This window comes from Dendropsophus ebraccatus, chromosome 7 (genome assembly GCF_027789765.1).
Source record: "Dendropsophus ebraccatus isolate aDenEbr1 chromosome 7, aDenEbr1.pat, whole genome shotgun sequence".
In the NCBI taxonomy this organism is placed as follows: domain Eukaryota; kingdom Metazoa; phylum Chordata; class Amphibia; order Anura; family Hylidae; genus Dendropsophus; species Dendropsophus ebraccatus.
In genome coordinates this window covers 24,459,230-24,479,770 of record NC_091460.1, presented here as the reverse complement: position 1 = coordinate 24,479,770, position 20,541 = coordinate 24,459,230, and the positions used below count along the sequence as shown (strand labels likewise).

Here is a 20,541-nt window from a genome sequence, read left to right as displayed (position 1 = left end):
CCATGCTGGTTATCACTTATAATACTATTAGCCACTACATATTCCTGGATGTAGTCCCTTATAAGCCCCTCAAATAGTTTCCCCACAATGGACGTTAAGCTTACGGGTCTATAGTTACCTATGGAAGTTCGAGAGCCCTTTTTGAAGATCGGCATTACATTTGCCTTACGCCAGTCCCTCGGCACAATACCAGTAAGCAAAGAATCACGGAATATTTCATACAAGGGTAGTGACATTACAGAACTGAGTTCCCTAAGAACTCTGGGGTGCAATCCATCAGGCCCTGGAGCTTTGGTTACATTGAGTTTGTTTAATTTATCTTGGACCATATCTATAGTAAACCAGTTCAGTACATTACATGTGTTAGCAGCACTGGCCCCACCCACCTCAGTACTGGCCCCACCCACCACAGCTCCATCCTCTTTTGTATATACAGAACTGAAGAACTTATTAAGTAACTCAGCTTTCTCCTGATCCCCAGTTATTAATTCCCCTTCACCATTATTTAGGGGTCCTACATGCTCTGACCTTGGTTTTTTTGCATTAATATATTTGAAGAATTTTTGGGGGTTTCTTTTGCTTTCTATAGCTACCTGCCTTTCATTGTGAATTTTTGCTGCTTTTATTACATTTTTACAGGTTTTGTTGACTTCTTTGTAATGTTTAAATGCTACAGCTGACCCCTCTGATTTATATTTTTTGAATGCCCCTTTTTTCTCATTCATAGCCCTTCTAACCTCGGTTGTAAGCCATGTGGGATTGGATTTTAACCGTTTATATTTGTTACCCAAGGTCAGCAGTCAAAGTCAGTAGTAAGTAGTCAAAGTCAGTAGTCAGTTATCAGAAGTTAGTTGTCAACATTCAGAGTCAAGTGTCACACTTGTGTAAAAAAGATTCTTCACTCTGACTTCTGACTATGTCCTAATATGGACACTGTACTCCACACATTCAGTGAGTGCTACTGCTCCAGGTCAGCAATAGGTCAGCTGTTTTCAAAACTGAAACAAATACAATGTTTCAAAACTCAGCTCTGTATGCAATAAACAAGTGAGACAGGACACTTAATTTTTATTTTATTTATTTATTTTTGCCAGTAAATTATTAAGGTTATAGATTTTTTTAACTGTTATACAGTCGGCTTTTTGTATTCATTTCCGGTTTAAGGAAAATAATGTAGCACTTTGGGAAAAATATAATGGCTAAAAGTCCAGCACTTGAAGCCAAGATGGAGAAAATTTCTACAGCCACCATGCTTTTTCCTTTGGTGCTCAGATAGGAAGGGACCATAGTAATCCAGACACTACAGAACACCAGCATACTAAATGTGATGTACTTGGCTTCATTAAAACGATCTGGTAATGTTCTAGCCAAATAAGCTACAGTAAAACTAACAGCTGCCAGTACAAATAAGTAACCTAGAACAGCAAAGAAACCAACTTGAGACCCTTCATTGCACTGAATGATGACTTTCCTGTGATAGGAATGGGTGTCCTGCTCCAGGTATGGGGGAGAAAAGTACAGCCAAATAATGCTAATAATAACCTCAATGGATGAGGCCACCACAACTATAGAGTTGGACACCTTCACCCCAATCAGTTTTTTCCATCGACTTCCAGGTCTGGATATTCTAAAAGCCATATAGACCATGATGGTTTTGGCCAAAACAGAAGATACTGAGATGGAGAAGATGATGCCGAAAACTATTTGTCGTAATCTGCAGGTTCTATCGACAGGACGACCAATAAATAAGAAGACACAGAGGAAGCACAATGACAGCGAGATAAGGAGGATGAAGCTCAGGGTCTTGTTATTTGCCTTCACAATGGGGGAATCTTTATGTGACACAAAAATTCCTAATATCAAAACAGATATTGTCCAAAACAGAATAGCTAAAGCCATTAATGTTACAGCGAGACTGTCGGAGTAGGCAAGAAATTCTTCATGTTTGGGAAGACATTGATCTCTTTCATTGCTTGACCATTCTATAGGTAAACATTTTATGCAGTTCTCACTATCTAGAAAGACATATAAGTAAATTTGGTTTATTCAATAGACATACTCATTACAATATCACAACAAGCTAACACAACACTCAAGTGGCTGGGAAATCTCAAAGTTGTGAAATCTTTAATCTTTTATATATGTTATTTTATCTTGACACATATTGTCATAAGGTAAGCCATGGGGAAAGATGAAGATGGACACAAAGTATATGCTGGAAAGAAGGGTTACTTGTAGGGATAAACAATCTTTTCAAAAGTTTGGTTCAAAAGGTTTGTCGACTCTTTCCAAGGTTTAGTCTGAACCAAACCGATCTGCATTAAACAGTTTCAGTTAAAATAGTGGGACTAAAGAGACTATTGCCAAAAACTTCTTTTTTTTTTTTGCTATTAACCCAAATTTTCATATTATTTTTACCAAAATGTGAAGAGTAAGATAAACACATACACAACCATTATGTTCATTAACCCTTAGGGGACACAGCCAGTTTTCATTTTTGCGTTTTCGTTTTTCCCTCCTCGTGTCTATAAGGCCATAGCACCTGCATTTTTCCACCTAGAGACCCAAATGAGCCCTTATTTTTTGCGCAACTAATTGTACTTTGCTATGGCAGATGTAATTTTTGCCTAAAATGTGCCGGGAAACCAGAAAAAAATTATATGTGTGGTGAAATTGAAAAAAAAATGTTTATTTTTTTATTTGAGGGGGTTTGTTTTTACTCCGTTCGCCCTAGGATAAAACTGACTTGTTATATATGTTCCTTAAGTTGTTACAATTACAACGATATATAACATGTATAACTTTTATTTGATTTGATGGCTTGTAAAAAATTAAAACCTTTTAAAGAAAATATATGTTCCTTAAAATCGCTCCATTCCCAGGCTTATAGCGCTTTTATCCTTTGGTCTATGGGTCTGTGTGAGGTGTCATTTTTTGCGCCATGATGTGATCTTTCTATCGGTACCTTGATTGCGCATATATGACTTTTTGATCGCTTTTTATCACAATTATTCTGGATTTGATGCGACCAAAAATGCGCAATTTTGCACTTTTGGATTTTTTGGCGCTGACGCCGTTTACCGTGTGAGATCAGGAATGTGATTAATTAATAGTTCGGGCGATTACGCACGCGGCGATAGCAAACATTTTTGTTTGTTTATTTATTTATTTATTTTTATTTATAAAATGGGGAAAGGGGGGTGATTCAGACTTTTATTAGGGGAGGGGATTTTGTGTTATTAAAAATACATTTTTCTTTTACTTTACACATATACTAGAAGCCCCCCTGGGGTTAGGGTTGTTCCCCCTGGGGGACTTCTAGTATATGCACTCTGATCTCTCATAGAGATCCATGCAGTATAGTTATACTGCATGAATCCATGAGATCGGTGTTCTATTGCTTTTAGCTGCTGCAGCCAAAAGCAATAGAAAGCCGAGCCGGGATCAGCGGCATTACGGCGCAGACCCCGGCCCGGGATGGATGCGGGGATCGCCCCCCCCGCAATCGCGCCGCAGGGGGGCGATCCCCCCACTAGACCACCAGGGATGGAGATGAGCAAGTATTTAGAAGCAGCTGTCAACTTTGACAGCTGCTTCTAAGTACTTAATTAGCGGGCACGGCGATCGGACCGTGCCCGCTAATAGCCGCGATCCCGGGCTACATGCGGCACCCGGGATCGCGGCAGTTCAGAGGGGGGTCGCCGTTCAGTAACGTCCTGGTGCAGCTATGGGTTAAAGGATTATGGCCGTGTTTCATAGGTGTTAGGTAGTTAGGTAGTTATACATCCATCTCCCATGAGTAAGGACCCCCCCCCCGGCATGGAAATTTCGCTAGCACTGTAAATTCGCTCATCCCTAATCATAGTAGAGCAATTAAAAACACATTTTTAAAAGTTTTACAGCAGTAAAATGCCACTGTAAACGAACATAGATAACAGGTCAGTTTTACCAGAGGGCGAATGATGTAAAGATGAAACCATCCCACCCCCATATTTTCTGGAAACAAATATGTTATTGCAATTTAGTAAAATTACAATTGCTGTTGCAAATAATAAGATCTCATATGGGTTTACAGGTAAAAAATTCAAAAGCTATGGCAATTTAAATGAAGAAAAATCTTAAGTGCAAAAACTAAAATTGCTTGGAGCCCTTGTCTAATTAGTAACAGAACTCCGTAGAAAATATAATTGTGTAGAATATAAAGTGCATAGAAAATATAATTTCTTGAAGAATTTCTTGTACTTATGCTTAGATATAGCTTGGATATCTGACCACCTTCTGCCTACGCAATATTGGAGACCGCCTTGTGAGTACAAGTCCTAGACCTTTGTCTCTAGGTTGAGCTCTACTTGAAGACTATTCCTAAGTGGAAGATTATGTGTCAATAAGGTACCTCAGCTCTTAGCATCTTTGCCTGACTGGGGATCAGTCCAGCTGCCTTTCCTTAGGAGGTAACTGTCCTGACTGAAGAGATCCACGGCATATACAAGGTTTTTCCTATTGTCTAGTTACCCCACCCCTCGGGTTCAGCACTGCACAAGTAAGAGTGAGAGAAAAGGTAGAAGTGTTCAAAGTGTAGGAACATAGCCGACCTTTTTACATAGACTCCAGCTGTGCACAGGGGAAGTGAGACACTTAGTGGCTATAGTGGAAATCACAGCTGACAACACTTGGTATGACACCTGAGAGGGTTACTTTACTTGGGTGGTATAAGAACTTAGGGAACCAACTATGGTGGGACACTATATTTCAATTTTTTTTTCACTGAATTTTTTTATATTACATTTTGAATTTATTTGTACCAGTTATATTGGATATTTCTCCTTCAGGGCACTTTATACAGTCATAGCAGCAGATTGGTTTCTTATTATTCTTGACCTTCCTGCTACCAGGTTGACATTTTTCAGAACAATGGGATCTTGGTATCTGCAAAGAGAAGAAAATTATGCTCAAAGTAAATTATTAAAAAAAAAAAAAAAAAAAAAAAAAAAGCTACATTTGAAGGCTATGTTTACACAATTTTTTTGTTATTTTGCATTCAAATTTTCAGACGGTCTTCATTTTGTAGCCAAATCGTGTACGTTTTATCCGTATGTCGTCTGAAAGAGCCACAAAATGGCTAAAAAAAGACGCTATGAGAAATTAACCAATGGAAGAATTAAGTTCCTTATTTCATTAATATCAAACGATATAGCTCCCTATTTACCATTTCTTACCTCATTGTTTTTCCAGGTTATCAGAGATGTATTAATGTAAAGCTGCTTGTCTGGTGATGCCCATTGCGTGAAAGAACCAATTTGAGCAATTTTGATTGATTTTCTATTTATCCTCATCCAATTGTATAACCTGTAATATGTATTCATTTCTCCCTTCTCATTATAGTAATGTCTCATATTTAATCTATCATTGTAGTAGTAAAGATACTGCAGGTATTGGGTGAGCTTTTAATCAAAGAATAAACGATCAATCATATGTTCTGAAATGTTATAAATAAATTTGTTCATTTTCAAAGTATTTTTGTCAGACACCAATTGTATGTTAAGTTATTAACCCCTTCATGTCCACAATCGATATATATATGCTGCTGGGGTCCCGATCACTTTCCCTGACAAATGGAGGAGATCTCCTTACCTCTGTCTTGTTGGATCGGCAATCTTTAGATAGAGTCTGCCCTCAGACCGGCTCTATGAGAAGACTACCGATAGTACTGATCATCGGTATATGCAATCCAATGATTGCATATGTAACTGTATAAAAAAGGATTAAATAAAGTTTTTAAAAAAATATTTCTTAAAAAACACAAAAAAATAAACCCACAAAAAAGTTAAAATTACCTTCTTTTCATTATAAAAATAAAAATATGTAACAAACAAACAACAAGAAATATATAGAAAAAAACACCAGGATTTCAGATTTTTCAAAAATTATATATATAAAAAAAAATAAAAAAAAGCGATCAAAATTTTTCTTTAACACCACCAGAATGCTGCTTCACTGTTACCTGGACATCCGTTCATCAATGACCTTCGGTCATGAAGGGCTTAATGTTAAGGGGGGGGGGGGGGGGGGGGGGCGTCTTTTTAGATAGAATTTTTCCAGTTTTAAAAGATGCAAAGTGGCAAATGGAGTAGATGATGTGCTATGATTTGGCAGAAAAGTAAAGAAAAGGCTCTGTCTTCTCAAATGAGCATCATTAGATATAGACAGTAGAGATGAGCGAGCACAAAAATATTTGAAAGCTCGTTAGTAATGAAACCAACAAGAGACTCAACTATTTAACCAGGTGCTCCCCGCTCGGCATAGCGGAGGGTACCTGGTTAGTATTTTTGTTTTAGATTTGCTTTTTGTAAAATAAAAATAGCAAAATTAAAACAAAAATATGCTTTAAGTTAATATACTATAAAGAAGCTGGTGGCTATAATGTAATAGACTTGATCCCCTTACTGTCTATTGCACATTATAGCCACCAGTTATTTGCTATATATTTATTCAACAGATTTTTATTCTAGTTTTGTCATTTTTTGTTTACACAAGCGAAATTGAAATGAAAGTATGTTGTTTTACGTTAATATACTGTTAAGAAGCTAGCAGCTATAAAGCAATAGTACTGAAATGCTTGAATGCTCCTTACTTGAGCCAAGTAACCAATGCTTGAGTGTTCGATTCGAGTAAAAAACCCCATTAAAGTCAATAGGAGACTTGAGTACCCCCTCCTCACTACTCTGAGACCTGGGAATTTGAACGCTTGGGGGATCGATGGACATGATCTCTTTCAGTGCCTCCTGAACTGTTAGCTCAGAGTGCATGATGGCAAAATGACTGGAGGCATTATCCACCATCCACTTCAATACCTGGTCAAGCAGCAGGCTCTGTGCCTGCGCAATCATCGGTATGCCTACGTCCTTGCACGTCCTCGTCCACTTCCCTTTACAGTTTTTTGAAAGATATTTCAAATTAGGAAATTACAAGTTGTAACTACTACTACCTATATACCACTATTGTATTTCTTTCACTATTTGTATAGATTGTTCAATCACACTCACTAATTCCTACTACGAGTCTTTACACAACTGTCAGGCATGTTTGTAAGCTAATTGATTATTTAGCCATATTAAGCCCTACACCTGCTTTGTCCCTGCTCTAGCAGCTCTCCCAGTCAGCTAACACAATGCAAGTGAATCGAGCATCAAGTGACTTGGCTCTATATACACCCGGGTCACCTGGTGCAGCTGGCCAATCAGTACTCTGATTACCGCTAACATAGCAGCTGTGTAGCAGGACCTCCCAGGCACTTCCCTGCAGGTTTATTGGTTGACTTAAGCTGCCAAACATGACGGGAGGAGATAAATTTTATTCAAGCACCACATGGCATTTGTTAGAGTATTGAGTACATTTGAGTACATCAATACTTGAGCGAAAAGTGAGCTTGAACATGTATATTCTCTAATCTCTAACCAAAATACAGGAGGTGCATCAATCAATCAATCAATCAATCAATGCATCTCTAACAGTTGGTTGAAAGATACAGGTTACAAAACATTGTATCTAGCAGACATCCCTTTAATTCAAACAACATCATCTGAAAAAGTTGTTTTACAAACTCTTTTATGGTGGGTTCATGTTCATTTTTTGAGCAGAGAGAAGAGAAATCCCATTGAACAAATAGGACAGGCTGAATTTTGACCAGAATTCTCCCAGGTGGACTCCTCTCGGAAATTCAGCCTCTGAATACACCTGTTCAGCCTCTTTAAAATTTCATGTGTTCTCATTGAAGGAAGCCACTGCCAAACTCCTTTAATAGCAATCAATTTCTTTGAGAACAAACTAATCAGGCAGAGGAAATCCTACTTTCCCTTCACATTATCTGTTGTGGCAGATTCAGAAGGTCTTATACATTAGACGGTGCCTGGCCCTTTTTAATTTAGAAAGCCCAACCAATATTTGGCGAATGCTTGATTTAATAAAGTTATATTAATTAAAGTTATATTACTTAAAAAAAAAATTCTTTGTATAGCCAGCAACAGAGAGGAATGTCACAGGCCCCTCTGTTTCCACCAACATTTGTGTTGGGAACTGCAGAGCTGTCTAAGCCCTGTAGTCACTGATCGTCAATAAGAAGAGCAAAGGGAAGCAGATGAGCTCTGCTATAGTGATGGTCAGCCTTCCCACTGATACTTTATATAAGAACATACAGTAACCTAGGGGGAAATGAGACCCTACTTGATCTGAGCAGGGATCGGGAACTTAGAACTTCAGTCCCAAACATAAAGGTTGGAGGCAGCAGGAATCTGCATCGCCCCCTTTTGCTGTCACTTACCGTGAATGGCTATGTACAGAACAAAGTATACATTTACAAAGTAATATGACTTTATCAAAGCATTGTGTTAGCAAAATAATTCAGTCTCCAGAGCACCACTTTAAAACGCAAACGGAAACCAATTAACCCCTACATTACATAAACTGAAGAAAAAATATATACATTTAAAGTGACTCTTTCCCCACAATCTGTCCCCCCCCCCCCAAACGACTTGTACCTTCAGATAGCTGCTTTAAATTCAAGATCTGTCCTGGGGTCCGTTCGGCAGGTGATGAAGTTATTGTTCTAAAAAACAACTTTTAAACTGGCAGCCCTGAGCCAAATGGCTGTGGCTTGGAGAATCTGTGCCCTAACTTTGCACCACCCTTCCATCCCACCCTCTTCATCATTAGGAATGCCCCTAAAACATTTTCTCCTTTCTGAACATTGCAGAGGTGCCTAAATGATCCAGCCCATGTGCCGTGCTGACACAGGTGATGAATAGGAGACAATCTGCCTGGAGCATTCCAAATGATGAGGAGGGGGGGAGGAGGGACAGAGAGGTTGTGCCAGCCTAATGTATACACAATCTAGGCCACGGCCGTTTGGCACAGGGCTGCAAGTTTAAAAGTTGTTTTTAGGACAATAACTGCATAACCTGCCAAACGAACCCCAGGACAGATCTTGGATTAAAAGCAGCTATCCGAAGGTACAAGTGGTTTTGGGGGGGGGGGAGGGGTCAGATTGTGGGTACAGAGTCGCTTTAATTGTTCTAATTATACTAGAATGCAGTCACCAATTTATTATGCTCATATTTTGTTCTTATGTTCAGACAAATTGTTGGCCTCCTGTTCTTCTCTATCATATATTATAAATCCCTTTGATAGAATTTACTTTTTTTTTACCTGTCTGTATCTGTATTTTTGACTTTTCCTTTTCTTTCTATGAAAATCTTTTCCTATTTGTCGAAGCAAAGCATCCAGTCCATAAGCCATGGTAACTACTGCATGGTATACAACAGGAGAATGTATATTGATTAATGAATACGGGATTCCTCTTATATCCTCATCTCCTGAACAGTGGAAGAGTTTCCGTCTACTAAATGTTTTAAAAGCTAAATTTTTATAGGGATTGGTTGACAAACAGTGATAAAATGTCATCCATACATCCTCAAGCATCTTATCATCTGGGAACTTGAAAGGATGGACGTTCATAATAAATTGCATCATTTCTCCTGTTTCCTCCTGTATTTGTTTATTATAATCTATATCAGCCTCCATAGTATATAGGAATCCCAGGCAACAGTTAAATACTTGAAAGCAAAGATCTACTAATTCATTATTGGAGAACCAACTGGGTGGAAGAATAAAAGTCTTTGTCTTCACCACATTATCGGGCAGCTGTAAAGTGTTTGCCATGTAGAAAGAAACTGTTCCACATATAAGAATAATATTAGAGGATGAGGTTGAGATGATCTTCTTGTTTATCTGATTTATAAAATGTTCGGTTCTGGTAATATCATCACCATAAACAGAACTTTTAGAAACAACTTTAGCAGTAAACTCTACGCATATGTCATGACTATTAAGAAATGAGGTCAGAGTTTGGCTTTCCTTGATACCACTGTCATCTGCGGTAGTAACAATTCCAACCCAGCTCCATGAAAAATGCTTCAGGAGTCTTAGAATAGCGGAAAAGTAGACATGGTCACTATGTGCTGTACGGAAGAGATAGGGATACATAGTTCTATCACCGAGAAGGGGATCTGTAGCCCCATAGCTGATCTGGGAAAATAATAGTCTGCATTTACAAAAACTTGAAATTTTCTTAAAAAGTTATACAAAGACAGAATTAGCATGAAAAAAAAATCTTTAAATCTATCTATCTATCTATCTTAGAGCAAGGTAGCAGCCGCACATCCAAATCCAAGCGATGGGTGCTGAGCAGAGAAAGTCCTTTTGCATAGGACCCCCCAATGAAGAAAACGGCAAGAGTCTGCAGTATATCTTGTTTATTCCATCAACAAGGTACAGGATACGTTTCAATTCAATCCAGAATCATGCTTGAAAATGATTCTGGATTGAATTCAAACGTTGTATACTGTACCTTGTTGATGGAAAAAACACTATTCACCTTTACTCCGGGGTGCTGCAGACTCTTGCTCTATCTATCTGTCTATCTATCTATCTTCATACACAGTTTAGCCAAACAGCAGTCCATTAATTTCGAGCATAGAAGGTACAGCAGAACCAAAACAACAACGGTTTCACCTAAGCAAAACAGAACATAAAGTCCAAGTGGATGCCACAGAACTCAAAGGCCCTTTTTGGGTGTAAGGAAAGGTGGGATCGCGCAAAATCCAGACACCCACCACCTTGGCAGCTTGGCACACTCCTAGCTCTGCTGAGCTACTTGGATTTTTAAAGACCACAGAAAGCCTGGCCTGGAATACGTGGGAGCAGTCATCCTATCCAACTCTAAGGGTCCATTTACACAGAAAGATTATCTGACTGGCTTTGGCTTTAAATCTTTGGTAGATAATCTGTCAGATAATCCATTGTGTAAATGGACCTTAAGGGACCCACACAAGTGGCTTAGGTAGTGTAACTCATCTAGGATGGCACATCAATGCGAGCTGTGGCAAGAAGGTATGCTTTTTCTGTCAGCGTAGTGTCGAGAGGCTGGAGGCGCTACCAGGAGAAAGGCCAGTACACCAGGAGATGTGGAGGAGGCTGTAGGAGGACAACAACCTAGCAAAATGACCTCCAGCAGGCCACAAATGTGCATCTGTCTGCAAAAACAGTTAGCAACCGAGTCCATAAGCATGGTACGAGGGCCCAATGTCCACAGACGAGGGTTGTGCTCACAGCCCAACACCGTGCAGGATGCTTGGCATTTGCCAGATAACACCAGGATTGGCAAATTCGCCACTGGTGCCCTGTGCTTTTCACAATGTGTATTTCTTACCTGTGTATATCCGTACACATTCAGCACTTGGGCTATGGGCAGAGTTGTTACAGATAAAAGATCTCCAATAAAACCAGCAATGTTATAGTCTTTCATGCAGTTGTAGTTGGTTACAGTAGCTCTTGGTCCTGATAATATTTGTAATGTGTTTTTTACAGCTTTATTAGCACTGGTACATGAATCAGACACATAATATCCTAAAGTCAAATTGGGTAAAATATAAGGATTTCTATTCACTTCCTCAATGGCAAATCGGAAATCCAAAAAGTATTTGTAATTAGATAAAAGGGCTCTGGAAGTAAAAATAACATGCAAAATGTAACACGCAAACTAATACCTATACAATCACAAGAAAAAAAATCTATGGTTTTTAGTATCTGGACATAATAAAAATTTCTCATCACCTAGAGGTCTTAAAATTAGCAAAATTTATCCTCAAAGGAACATTGTATATTCATACCTTCTCATTCAAATGAGTTTTCTGTATTTTCATGACTATGAAAATTGTAGATTGTAGCAGCATGCTGGTCTGGTTTGCATTTAGTTTTTTTTTTTTTTTTCCTTTTTTTTCTTTAACAGAACAATGACCCCAAACACACCTCCAGGCTGTATAAGGTCTATTTGATCAAGAAGGAGAGTGATGGGTAGAGATGAGCGAACCCGCCGGATTTCTGGTGCGTACGAACCAGAAATCCGGCAGGTTCGCTCATCTCTAGTGATGGGGTGCTACGCCAGATGACCTGGCCTCCACAGTCACCAGACCTAAACCCAATCGAGATGGTTTGGGGTGAGCTACAGCTGTAACAGATGTTACAGTAGTCCAAGTGGGAGATAATGAATGCATGTACCAGCAGTTTTGTTGAGTAAGGGTAAACAATAGAGCAGATTTGGGAAATGTTTTTGAATTAAAAGTTGCAAGAGGTGGTGAGAGTTTGAATGTGCAGCTTAAAAGAAAGGTTAGGGTAAGCCTAAGGTGGTGGACTTGAGGGACAGGGGGCATCCATTGATTGTGATTGAGAGATAAGATGGAGGGGTGGAGCGAGGTGGAGGAAAGATGATTAGGTCATTGACCACTTTGATGAGGGCAGTTTAAATCGAGTCGTGGGGGCGGAAGTCAAATTGCAGGGGTTCAAAGAGCGAGTTGGCTGAAATGTGGGAGGATATTTCATGGTAGACATGTTCTTCCAGGAGTTTCAAGGCAAAGAGGAGGAGTGAGGGAGGGCGATAGCTGAATAAAGAGGCAGGGTCAAGGGATGGCTTTTTAAGGATGGGTTTGATGGTTGCATGTTTATATGGAGATGGAAAGGTACCAGTAGTTAGTGATAGATTAAAGTGATTGGCTATGTTTACACATGACTTTTTTTTAGCCTTTGTTATGCTTTTTTGCTGTAACTTTGCTATGCACAATCACTGTAAAATAGTGTAGTTTTTGCACAATTTGCAACAAAATAGTGTCTAAATGACTGCAAAAATGTTAGTGTCATCAAACTGTCCCTTACATTATACAGAAGGATAACATTTTATTTTTTAGACCTTAAAGGAATATTCTGGCCCTGGGGAGAATATAAATTTCCTGTTGGGCAAGGAGAAAATAGAGGAAAATATAAACAAACAAAAATTACATACTTACCTAGCCCTGTTCCCCTGCTATTCTTCTGCAGCTCCCATTCCCCTTTTTCCAATCTCTTAATCCTCTGTCTTCTTTCTGCTTTTGAGATGTATGCTCAGGAGCAGGATGTGCTGGTTTAGCCAACCCTGGCTTTTCATGCCCCCAAATGCTTGTCTCAGAGATAGAAAGAAGTGAGAAGTTTAGAGGACTGGACAGAGGTTTACAGGAGCTACAGTGGACCACTCGACAATCTGAGTTAGGTAATTTTTTTTTTGTTTGTTTTTTCTTAACCCCCTTCCAACAATATGTTACAATAGAGCCTGTAAATCAGATATCTAAAACATTATAACATGGTAAAAAAATGGCCATGTGAATGCATCTTTTGTAACAATAAAACAAAAAAAATAAGTATTTAGGCTATGATCACACTATGTAATAACAACGGCCGTATTTCATAACATTTCATAACATTTTTGAGTTGTCATGAAATACAGCTGTTGTTTCTACATAGTGTTAACATAGCCTTAATAGGATTTCAAATAAACACCAAATACGACAGAAAAATAAGTATAATACAGCCGTATTTTGAATCTAATGTACTTTAACATCTATGGAAAAATGTCAATTAGTGATGAGCGAATAGTGAAATATTCGAATATTCGATATTCGTACGAATATCTCCCGAATATTCGAACGTTTGATCGAATATTCGATCCCATTAAAGTCTATGGGAACAAGTATTCGATTATTGAAAAACATCTATTCGACCACTTGGAGGTTCACCAAGTCCACAATGACACCTCAGGAAAAGGGAAGGGGGATTTGAACGCTTATCGAATATTTATCAAATATTCGGCGTACTATTCGATAATATTTGATACTATCAAATACCTTACTATTCGATCGAATATCTATTCGATCGAACAGTATTCGCTCATCACTACTGCCAATATGTGGGTTGGACGCACAACTTTTTTTGAGGTGAAAATATAACTGTATATTAACAATTACAGACGTGAATAGTGATCATAATAATTATTTGCTCTTATTATTAACAAAAGACAGACATCTTTTTGTCTCAGACAGCCCCCTCCCTTCTCACCCCCAAAGAGGCTACACTTCTGATTATTATTATTATTATTATTATTATTATTATTATTATTATTATTATTTATATTTATAAAACACCCTTAATTCCAGAGCGCTATACAAGCAATGGTGGTAACAAACAGGAACAATACAAGATCAAAGCACATTACATAAAGGCAAATAGCAGACTGGTACATGGGGTAAGAGGACCCTGCCCGCGAGGGCTTACAATCTATAAGGTAATGGGAGAGAAACAGGAGGTAAAGTGCAGCCAGTCAAGTGTGATGCAGAATTTTTATAAGTTAGAGCCTAGTTTGAAGAGATGGGTTTTCAGGTTACTTTTGAAGAACTTGATGGTAGATAAGAGCCGGATGTGTCGGGATAGAGAGTTCCAGAGTATGGGGGAGGCTCGGGCAAAGTCTTGGTCACAGATGTACGGAGGGGACAGGTTGTGGATGGCCTTGTGCATCATGGTCAAAAATTTAAAGTGATTTTGGCTATATACAGTATACTGACCCACAGACTGACAGAAATACTGAGCAAAATAGTACATGTGAACGTAGCCTAATTTGTAATCTATGACATAGTCCAAAGACATAAGTGGTGCTATTGATAAGGGAAGGCGGTCATGTTCTTTAATCTTAGGAACATCTTAAGGTGATCATGATGGATTGCCGAGCAAAAATACATCATCCACAAATTGGAGATGAATTCAAGAGAATCAATTAATGATCCAAGTATAAGGAAAAACAATTCTAAAAATCTATCCAGCTGATGTAATTTAATAGATATCCTAAAATTCCCCCTTACCCTTTAATAACAACAACAACATTATTTTATGCTACAGTTTTGTACTATAGCTGCAATCTTCCATTGTGACTTACCCATAGCAGTACATCAGTGTCGGAACTCTATAACCAACTGGAAACCCATCCATGTTCAGATTAACAGTAAATATTCCTCCGATTATAATGTCTCCACCTTTATAATATCCATATTCTTCTATTTCTTTTGTCATTTCCAATTTACAGGTAGACAATGATAAAGTCATACATAGTGTTAGATAAAGGATGATCACAGCTAGAATTATTGGATGACGACACATTACAGATTTTATAATTTTTTTTTTTATTAAATAATTTTTTTAATGACATAAAATCTGCAGCACATTACTGGCATTCTGCCTGTGTGCCGGTACATGCAGCATTTCAGGCTCTATATATCTACCGGAGCTACTGAGAATCTGTAATTAACTTACATTGTACATTATATATTAAATTCACCAGATGCGTCCAACTCTTATACACAAAAGAAGAAATGTTATTTTATATTTATTTTATTTTTTTTATTATTCTTTGTCTTTTTTTTATATTGCTAAGATAGTCTTGTTAACTTAAGTCATGATTAGGGCTCACAGATGCTTAACCCCTTCAAGACCAAGCCTATTTGCACCTAAAAGACCAGGCTCATTTTTCAAAATCTGACCTGTCTCTCTTTATGCGCTTATAGCCCAGTGATGCTTTAACGTATGCTAGGGATTCTGAGCTTGTTTTTTCGTCACATATGGCACTTTATATTAGTGGCAAAATTTGGTCACTACTTTGTGTGTTTTTTGTGAAAAACATCAAAATATCATAAAAAAAATAAAAAAATTAGCATTTTATGAACTTTGAAATTCTCTGCTTCTAAAAAAAGAAAGTCGTATCACATAAATTAGTTACTAAGTCACATTACCGATATGTCCTCTTTATTCTGGCTTCATTTCATAAACATATTTTATTTTTTTTAGTTTGTTAAGGGGCTTAGAAATTTATCAGCAAATTACCACATTTTCGTGAAAGTTTCCAAAAGTGATTTTTTTAGGGACCAGTTGTTTTTTTAAGTTGATTTAGGAGGTTTGTATACTGGAAACCCCCATAAGTGACCCCATTTTGGAAACTACACACTTAAAGAATTAATCTAGGGGTATAATGAGCATTTTAACCCTACAGGGGCTGGAGGAAAGTATTCACCATTAGGCCGTAAAAAAATGAAAAAAAAATTAAAATTTTCCAATAATATATATACGTTTAGATTAAAGTTTCTCATTTTCAAAAGGAACATGAGAGAAAAAGCACTCCAAAATTTGTAATGCAGGTTCTCTTGAGTACTATGGTACCCCATATGTGGGCGTAAACCACTGTATGGGAACACAGCGGGGCTCAGAAGGAAAGGAGCGCCAATTAGCTTTTCCATAGCAGATTTTGCTGAAGAAGTTTCCGAGCGCCAGGTGCATTTGCAGAGCCCCTGTAGTATCAGCAGAGAGAAAAAACCCCATAAGTCACCCCATTTTGGAAAGTACACCACTCAAAGAATTCATCTTGGGGTAGGATGAGAATTTTGACCCCACAGGTGTTAGAGGAAAGTATTCAAAATTAGACAGTAAAAATGAAAAACTAATTTTTCCAAAAATATGTTTGTTTAGTTTGAAATTTCCCAATTTCACGAGGAACAAGAGAAAAAAAGTACCCCAAAATTTGCAACGCAGGTAAAAAGGTACCTCATATATGGGCATAAACCACTGCATGGGCACACAGCAGGGCTCAGAAGGAAGGGAGTGCCAATTAGCTTTTTCAATGCAGATTTTGCTGAAGAAGTTTCTGAGCGCCAGGTGCGTTTGCAGTGCCCCTGTAGTGCCAGCGGAGTAAAATATCGCCATAAGTCACCCCATTTTGGAAAGTGTACCCCTTAAAAAAATTCATTTTGGGGTGTGGTGAGCATTTTGACCCCACAGGTATTAGAGGAAAGTACTCAAAAGTAGACAGTAAAAATGAAAAACTCGAATTTTTCCAATAATATGTTATTTTAGTTTGAAATTTCTCAATTTCACGAGGAACAGGAGAGAAAATTCACCTCAAAATCTGTAACTCAGGTTCTCCTGAGTAGAACGGTACCCCATATGTGGGCATAAACCATTGTATGGGCACACAGCCGGGCTCAGAAGGGAAGGAGAGCCAATTAGCATTTTCCGTGCAGATTTTTCTGAAGAAGTTGCTGAGCGCCAGGTGCGTTTGCAATGCCCCTGTAATGTCTACAGAATATAACCCCCCCCCAAAAGTCACCCCATTTTGGAAAGTACACCCCTCAAAGAATTCATCTTGGGGTAGGATGAGCATTTTGGCCCCACAGGTATTAGAGGAAAGTATTCAAAATTGGCGAGTAAAAATGAAACACTAGAATTTTTCCAATAATATGTTGGTTTAGTTTGAAATTTCTAAATTTCACAAGGAACAGGAGAAAAAATCTGTAACACAGGTTCTCCTGAGTACAACGGTACCCCATATGTGGGCATAAACCACTGTATGGGCACACAGCGGGGCTCAGAAGGGAAGGAGCACCAATTTGCTGGAGCAAAACCGCAGCTAGTAATAGTTATTAGAATGGCGCAGTTAATAAAATAAAATAAAAAAATGAGATTGCAGGTAATGTGGGGTGGTTACGGACATTCCTGGGTGGCTACGGGTAATATGGAGGTGGCTACGGGCAGTCTGAGGTGGTTCCAGGTAATCTGGGGTGGTTACGGGTAATCTGGGGTGGCAACGGGTAATCTGGGGTGGTTACGGCAACCTGGGGTGGTTAGAGGCAACCTGGGGTGGTTAGAGGCAACCTGGGGTGGTTACGGGCAGCGTGGGGTGGATATGGACAACCTGCTGTGGTTACAGGCAACTTGCTGTGGTTAGGGGCAACGTGGGGTGGTTACAGACAATCTGGGGTGGTTACGGACAATCTGGGGTGGTTACAGACAATCTCGGGTGGTTACAGACAATCTGGGGTGGTTACAGGCAACCTGCTGTGGTTACGGATAAACTGAAGTGCTAATAGGTAATCTGAGGTGGGTACCTGTAATCTGGCGTGGTTATGGGCAATCTGGAGGGGGTCACTGGCAATTTGGGGTGGTTAAAGGCAAGGTGCGGTGGTCAGAGGCAAGGTGCGGTGGTCAGTGGCGATGTGCGGTGGTCAGTGGCGACGTGCGGTGGTCAGTGGTGATGTGCGGTGGTCAGTGGCGACGTGCGGTGGTCAGAGGCAAGGTGTGGTGGTCAGAGGGACGTGCGGTGGTCAGAGGCAACGTGCGGTGGTCAGAGGCAACCTGCGGTGGTTTTGTGCAATCTGGGGGGTTACATGTAATCTGGCATGATTACGGGCAACCTGGGGTGGTTATGCCCAACCTGCGGTGGTTACGGGCAACCTGGAGGGGTTACAGACAATCTAGAATTGTTACGGATAGACTGAAGTGCTTATAGGTAATCTGGGGTGGGTACATGTAATTTGGGGTGGTTACAGGCAATCTGGGGTGATTACAGACAATCTGGAGGGGGTCACTGGCAACGTCCGGTGGTTATGGGCAACGTGCGGTGGTTACGGGCAACATGCGGTGGCAAGAGGCAACGTGTGGTGGTTACGGGCAACGAGCGGTGGTTATGGGCAACGTGCGGTGTAATCTGGGGGGTTACGTGCAATCTGACGTGATTACGGACAACCTGGGGTGGTTACGGGTAATCTGGGAGGGTCAGGGGTAATTTGGGAGTAAAGAGTTTCAGAGTTGGCTGGTTGTGGAGCGCATGCGCACTTCATAACCAGCCAGGACGCCGAGGAGGAAGGAGCTCCCAGGATCAGGTGAGTATATGGGGTAGGGTGGGTGACTGGGGGACGGGGGTGACTGGGGGGGCGACTTGGGGGGTGGGGGCACATCACTTTTTATCCCCGTCACCAATCATTCATGGTGACGGGATAAAAAGTGCCGGGAGCACATGGTACAAGCAATCAGCGGTATATAGTATATACCACTGATCGCTTGTACCGGGACCCCACAGGGGGGTCCCCGATCACTGCCCCATGCTCTCCGCTACCTCCGGGCTTTCATTCATTTTTACTATCTGATCACTGTGAACAGACATTAGTCTGTTCACAGTGATGGCAGCGGCCATCTTGGATCTGATGGCCGCCGTGGGGAGGGGGGGTTAGTGATCAGGGCACTTATTTCATCTCCCCCCACCGTGGATTCACGGTGTAGGTAGATGAAATACAGCGGCAGCTTCGGCCCATTAGTGACTGCCGTATCGGCGGTCACTAAGGGGTTAATGGGGGTCAGCTGCGGGATCGCAGTTGATCCTCATTATCTCTGGTGCTGGACACAGATGAGAGAGGAATCGCAATCTCTGCAGCGATCCCGCTCTCATCATTAACCCCGTCAGTTACAGGAACGTACTGTATATATACATTCCTACTGCACAGGCTATGTGCAATAGGAACGTATATATACATGTTACTGACGTGAAGGGGTTAAAGGACCAGAATATAAGCAAAATGTCAGTAATAAATATTATAAATTAATAATTATTTTAAAGGCCCCTTGAATCCAGACCACTCTACTAAGGGTTAACAAGCAGAACATTACAAAATCAGAAAATGCATTGTATGGAAAAGGAAAACGGCAGACTGGTACATAGGGATAGAGAAACCTGCCTGCGAGGGCTACAATTTACAGAGGTAAACGGAGGAGGACAGTAGGTGAGGGTGGGGGCTGCTAGTCAAAGTGGGTTGCAGAGATGGACAAGATGGTTCGATAGTTTTTTTAAGGATGATTGTGATGGTTGCTAGAGATGAGTGAACAGTACTTTTGCACTGTTCAAAAGATTCAAGATCAATCAAATATGTGATAATATTCAAATCTAAATTAACTTTACTAAAACAGCTAAACAATTTTTTAGCTGTTTTAATAAAGATTATGTGGTCCACTAACCACATCCCCTTTCCCGCGGGGTCATCTTTTTGGCCGCAGTGTTCTAATGAAGGTGCATCCGTGCGCGCCCGATTCAGAACTCCCCACAGCACACTACAGAGCGAGCGGCAGGAGCCGCTCACTCCATATTGTGCACTGACATGGTTTTCTGCGACCGCTATTCAACGAATAGCGCCACAAAAAACTGATATGTCAATTGTTTGCAGCGCCGCGAGAGATCCCATCTGGAGGGTATACTTTGTGTCTACCCTCCCGCCGGGATTCCTAGGCAGACGTATATTTCTGTATAAATTTACAAAAATATACGGTGTGTGAACATAGCCTTCTACTGTTCTTTATGAAGGTTTTACATTCCATTACCCAAAACAATTTATACGCCAAGGGATGAAACTTGATCTACCAGTTGCTGCGTTAGAAGCAAGTGCAGTGATGAGACTCAACCCCCTTTTGTTGCTTCAAAGACTTCATGGTAAATTTAGCCAGAATAAAGAAATCATAACAGTGAGAAAACAAGTATCTCTGTGGATGTTACTAACACTAAAATGTAGGTAGTAACTGCTAAATTGTGTAAAAAGTGTAAAACCTGTATCGCTTCTCAGCCCTTTGTCTAAGATCAAGTGTGGGACAGTATCTGTACTCATAATTTTAATATCTCATACGTCCCCTATTTGTATATATAAAATTAATTTTTAAAACAGGGAGATGAAAAAGAGCTTGTCCTGTGCTCTCCAGGCATTGACCTGGCATTGCAGTGCTTCCAAAAAACTAAAGAACTTCTAACAAATTATAAAAGATAGTGGA

The 20,541-nt window shown here is 39.9% G+C and overlaps 1 protein-coding gene and 1 non-coding gene across 2 annotated transcripts; one reads left to right on the top strand and one right to left on the bottom strand.

Moving 5' to 3' along the window:
* Positions 1-1,119: 1,119 nt before the first annotated feature.
* On the bottom strand, positions 1,120-14,979 carry LOC138796511 (vomeronasal type-2 receptor 26-like). Its single transcript, XM_069976118.1, has 5 exons — positions 14,846-14,979; positions 11,264-11,555; positions 9,202-10,080; positions 4,803-4,926; positions 1,120-2,015 (listed from the first exon to the last, which is right to left on the bottom strand). Exons 1-5 carry the CDS (start codon positions 14,977-14,979, stop codon positions 1,120-1,122), a joined length of 2,325 nt encoding a protein of 774 aa, XP_069832219.1.
* Positions 14,980-20,327: 5,348 nt separating this feature from the next.
* Positions 20,328-20,519, top strand: LOC138797991 (U2 spliceosomal RNA). Its single transcript, XR_011364062.1, has one exon. It is a non-coding gene; the product is annotated as a U2 spliceosomal RNA (small nuclear RNA).
* The last annotated feature ends 22 nt before the right edge of the window (positions 20,520-20,541 follow it).

Coding starts and splice junctions, on each gene's coding strand:
- LOC138796511 (XM_069976118.1), bottom strand. CDS start 14,979: ATGACAAAAGAAATAGAAGAATATGGATATTATAAAGGTGGAGACATT. Junction 4,927..9,201: donor AAAAATACAGATACAGACAG/GTAAAAAAAAAG, acceptor TTCTCTTTGCAG/ATACCAAGATCCCATTGTTC. Junction 2,016..4,802: donor AGAAATATCCAATATAACTG/GTACAAATAAAT, acceptor ATGTCTTTCTAG/ATAGTGAGAACTGCATAAAA.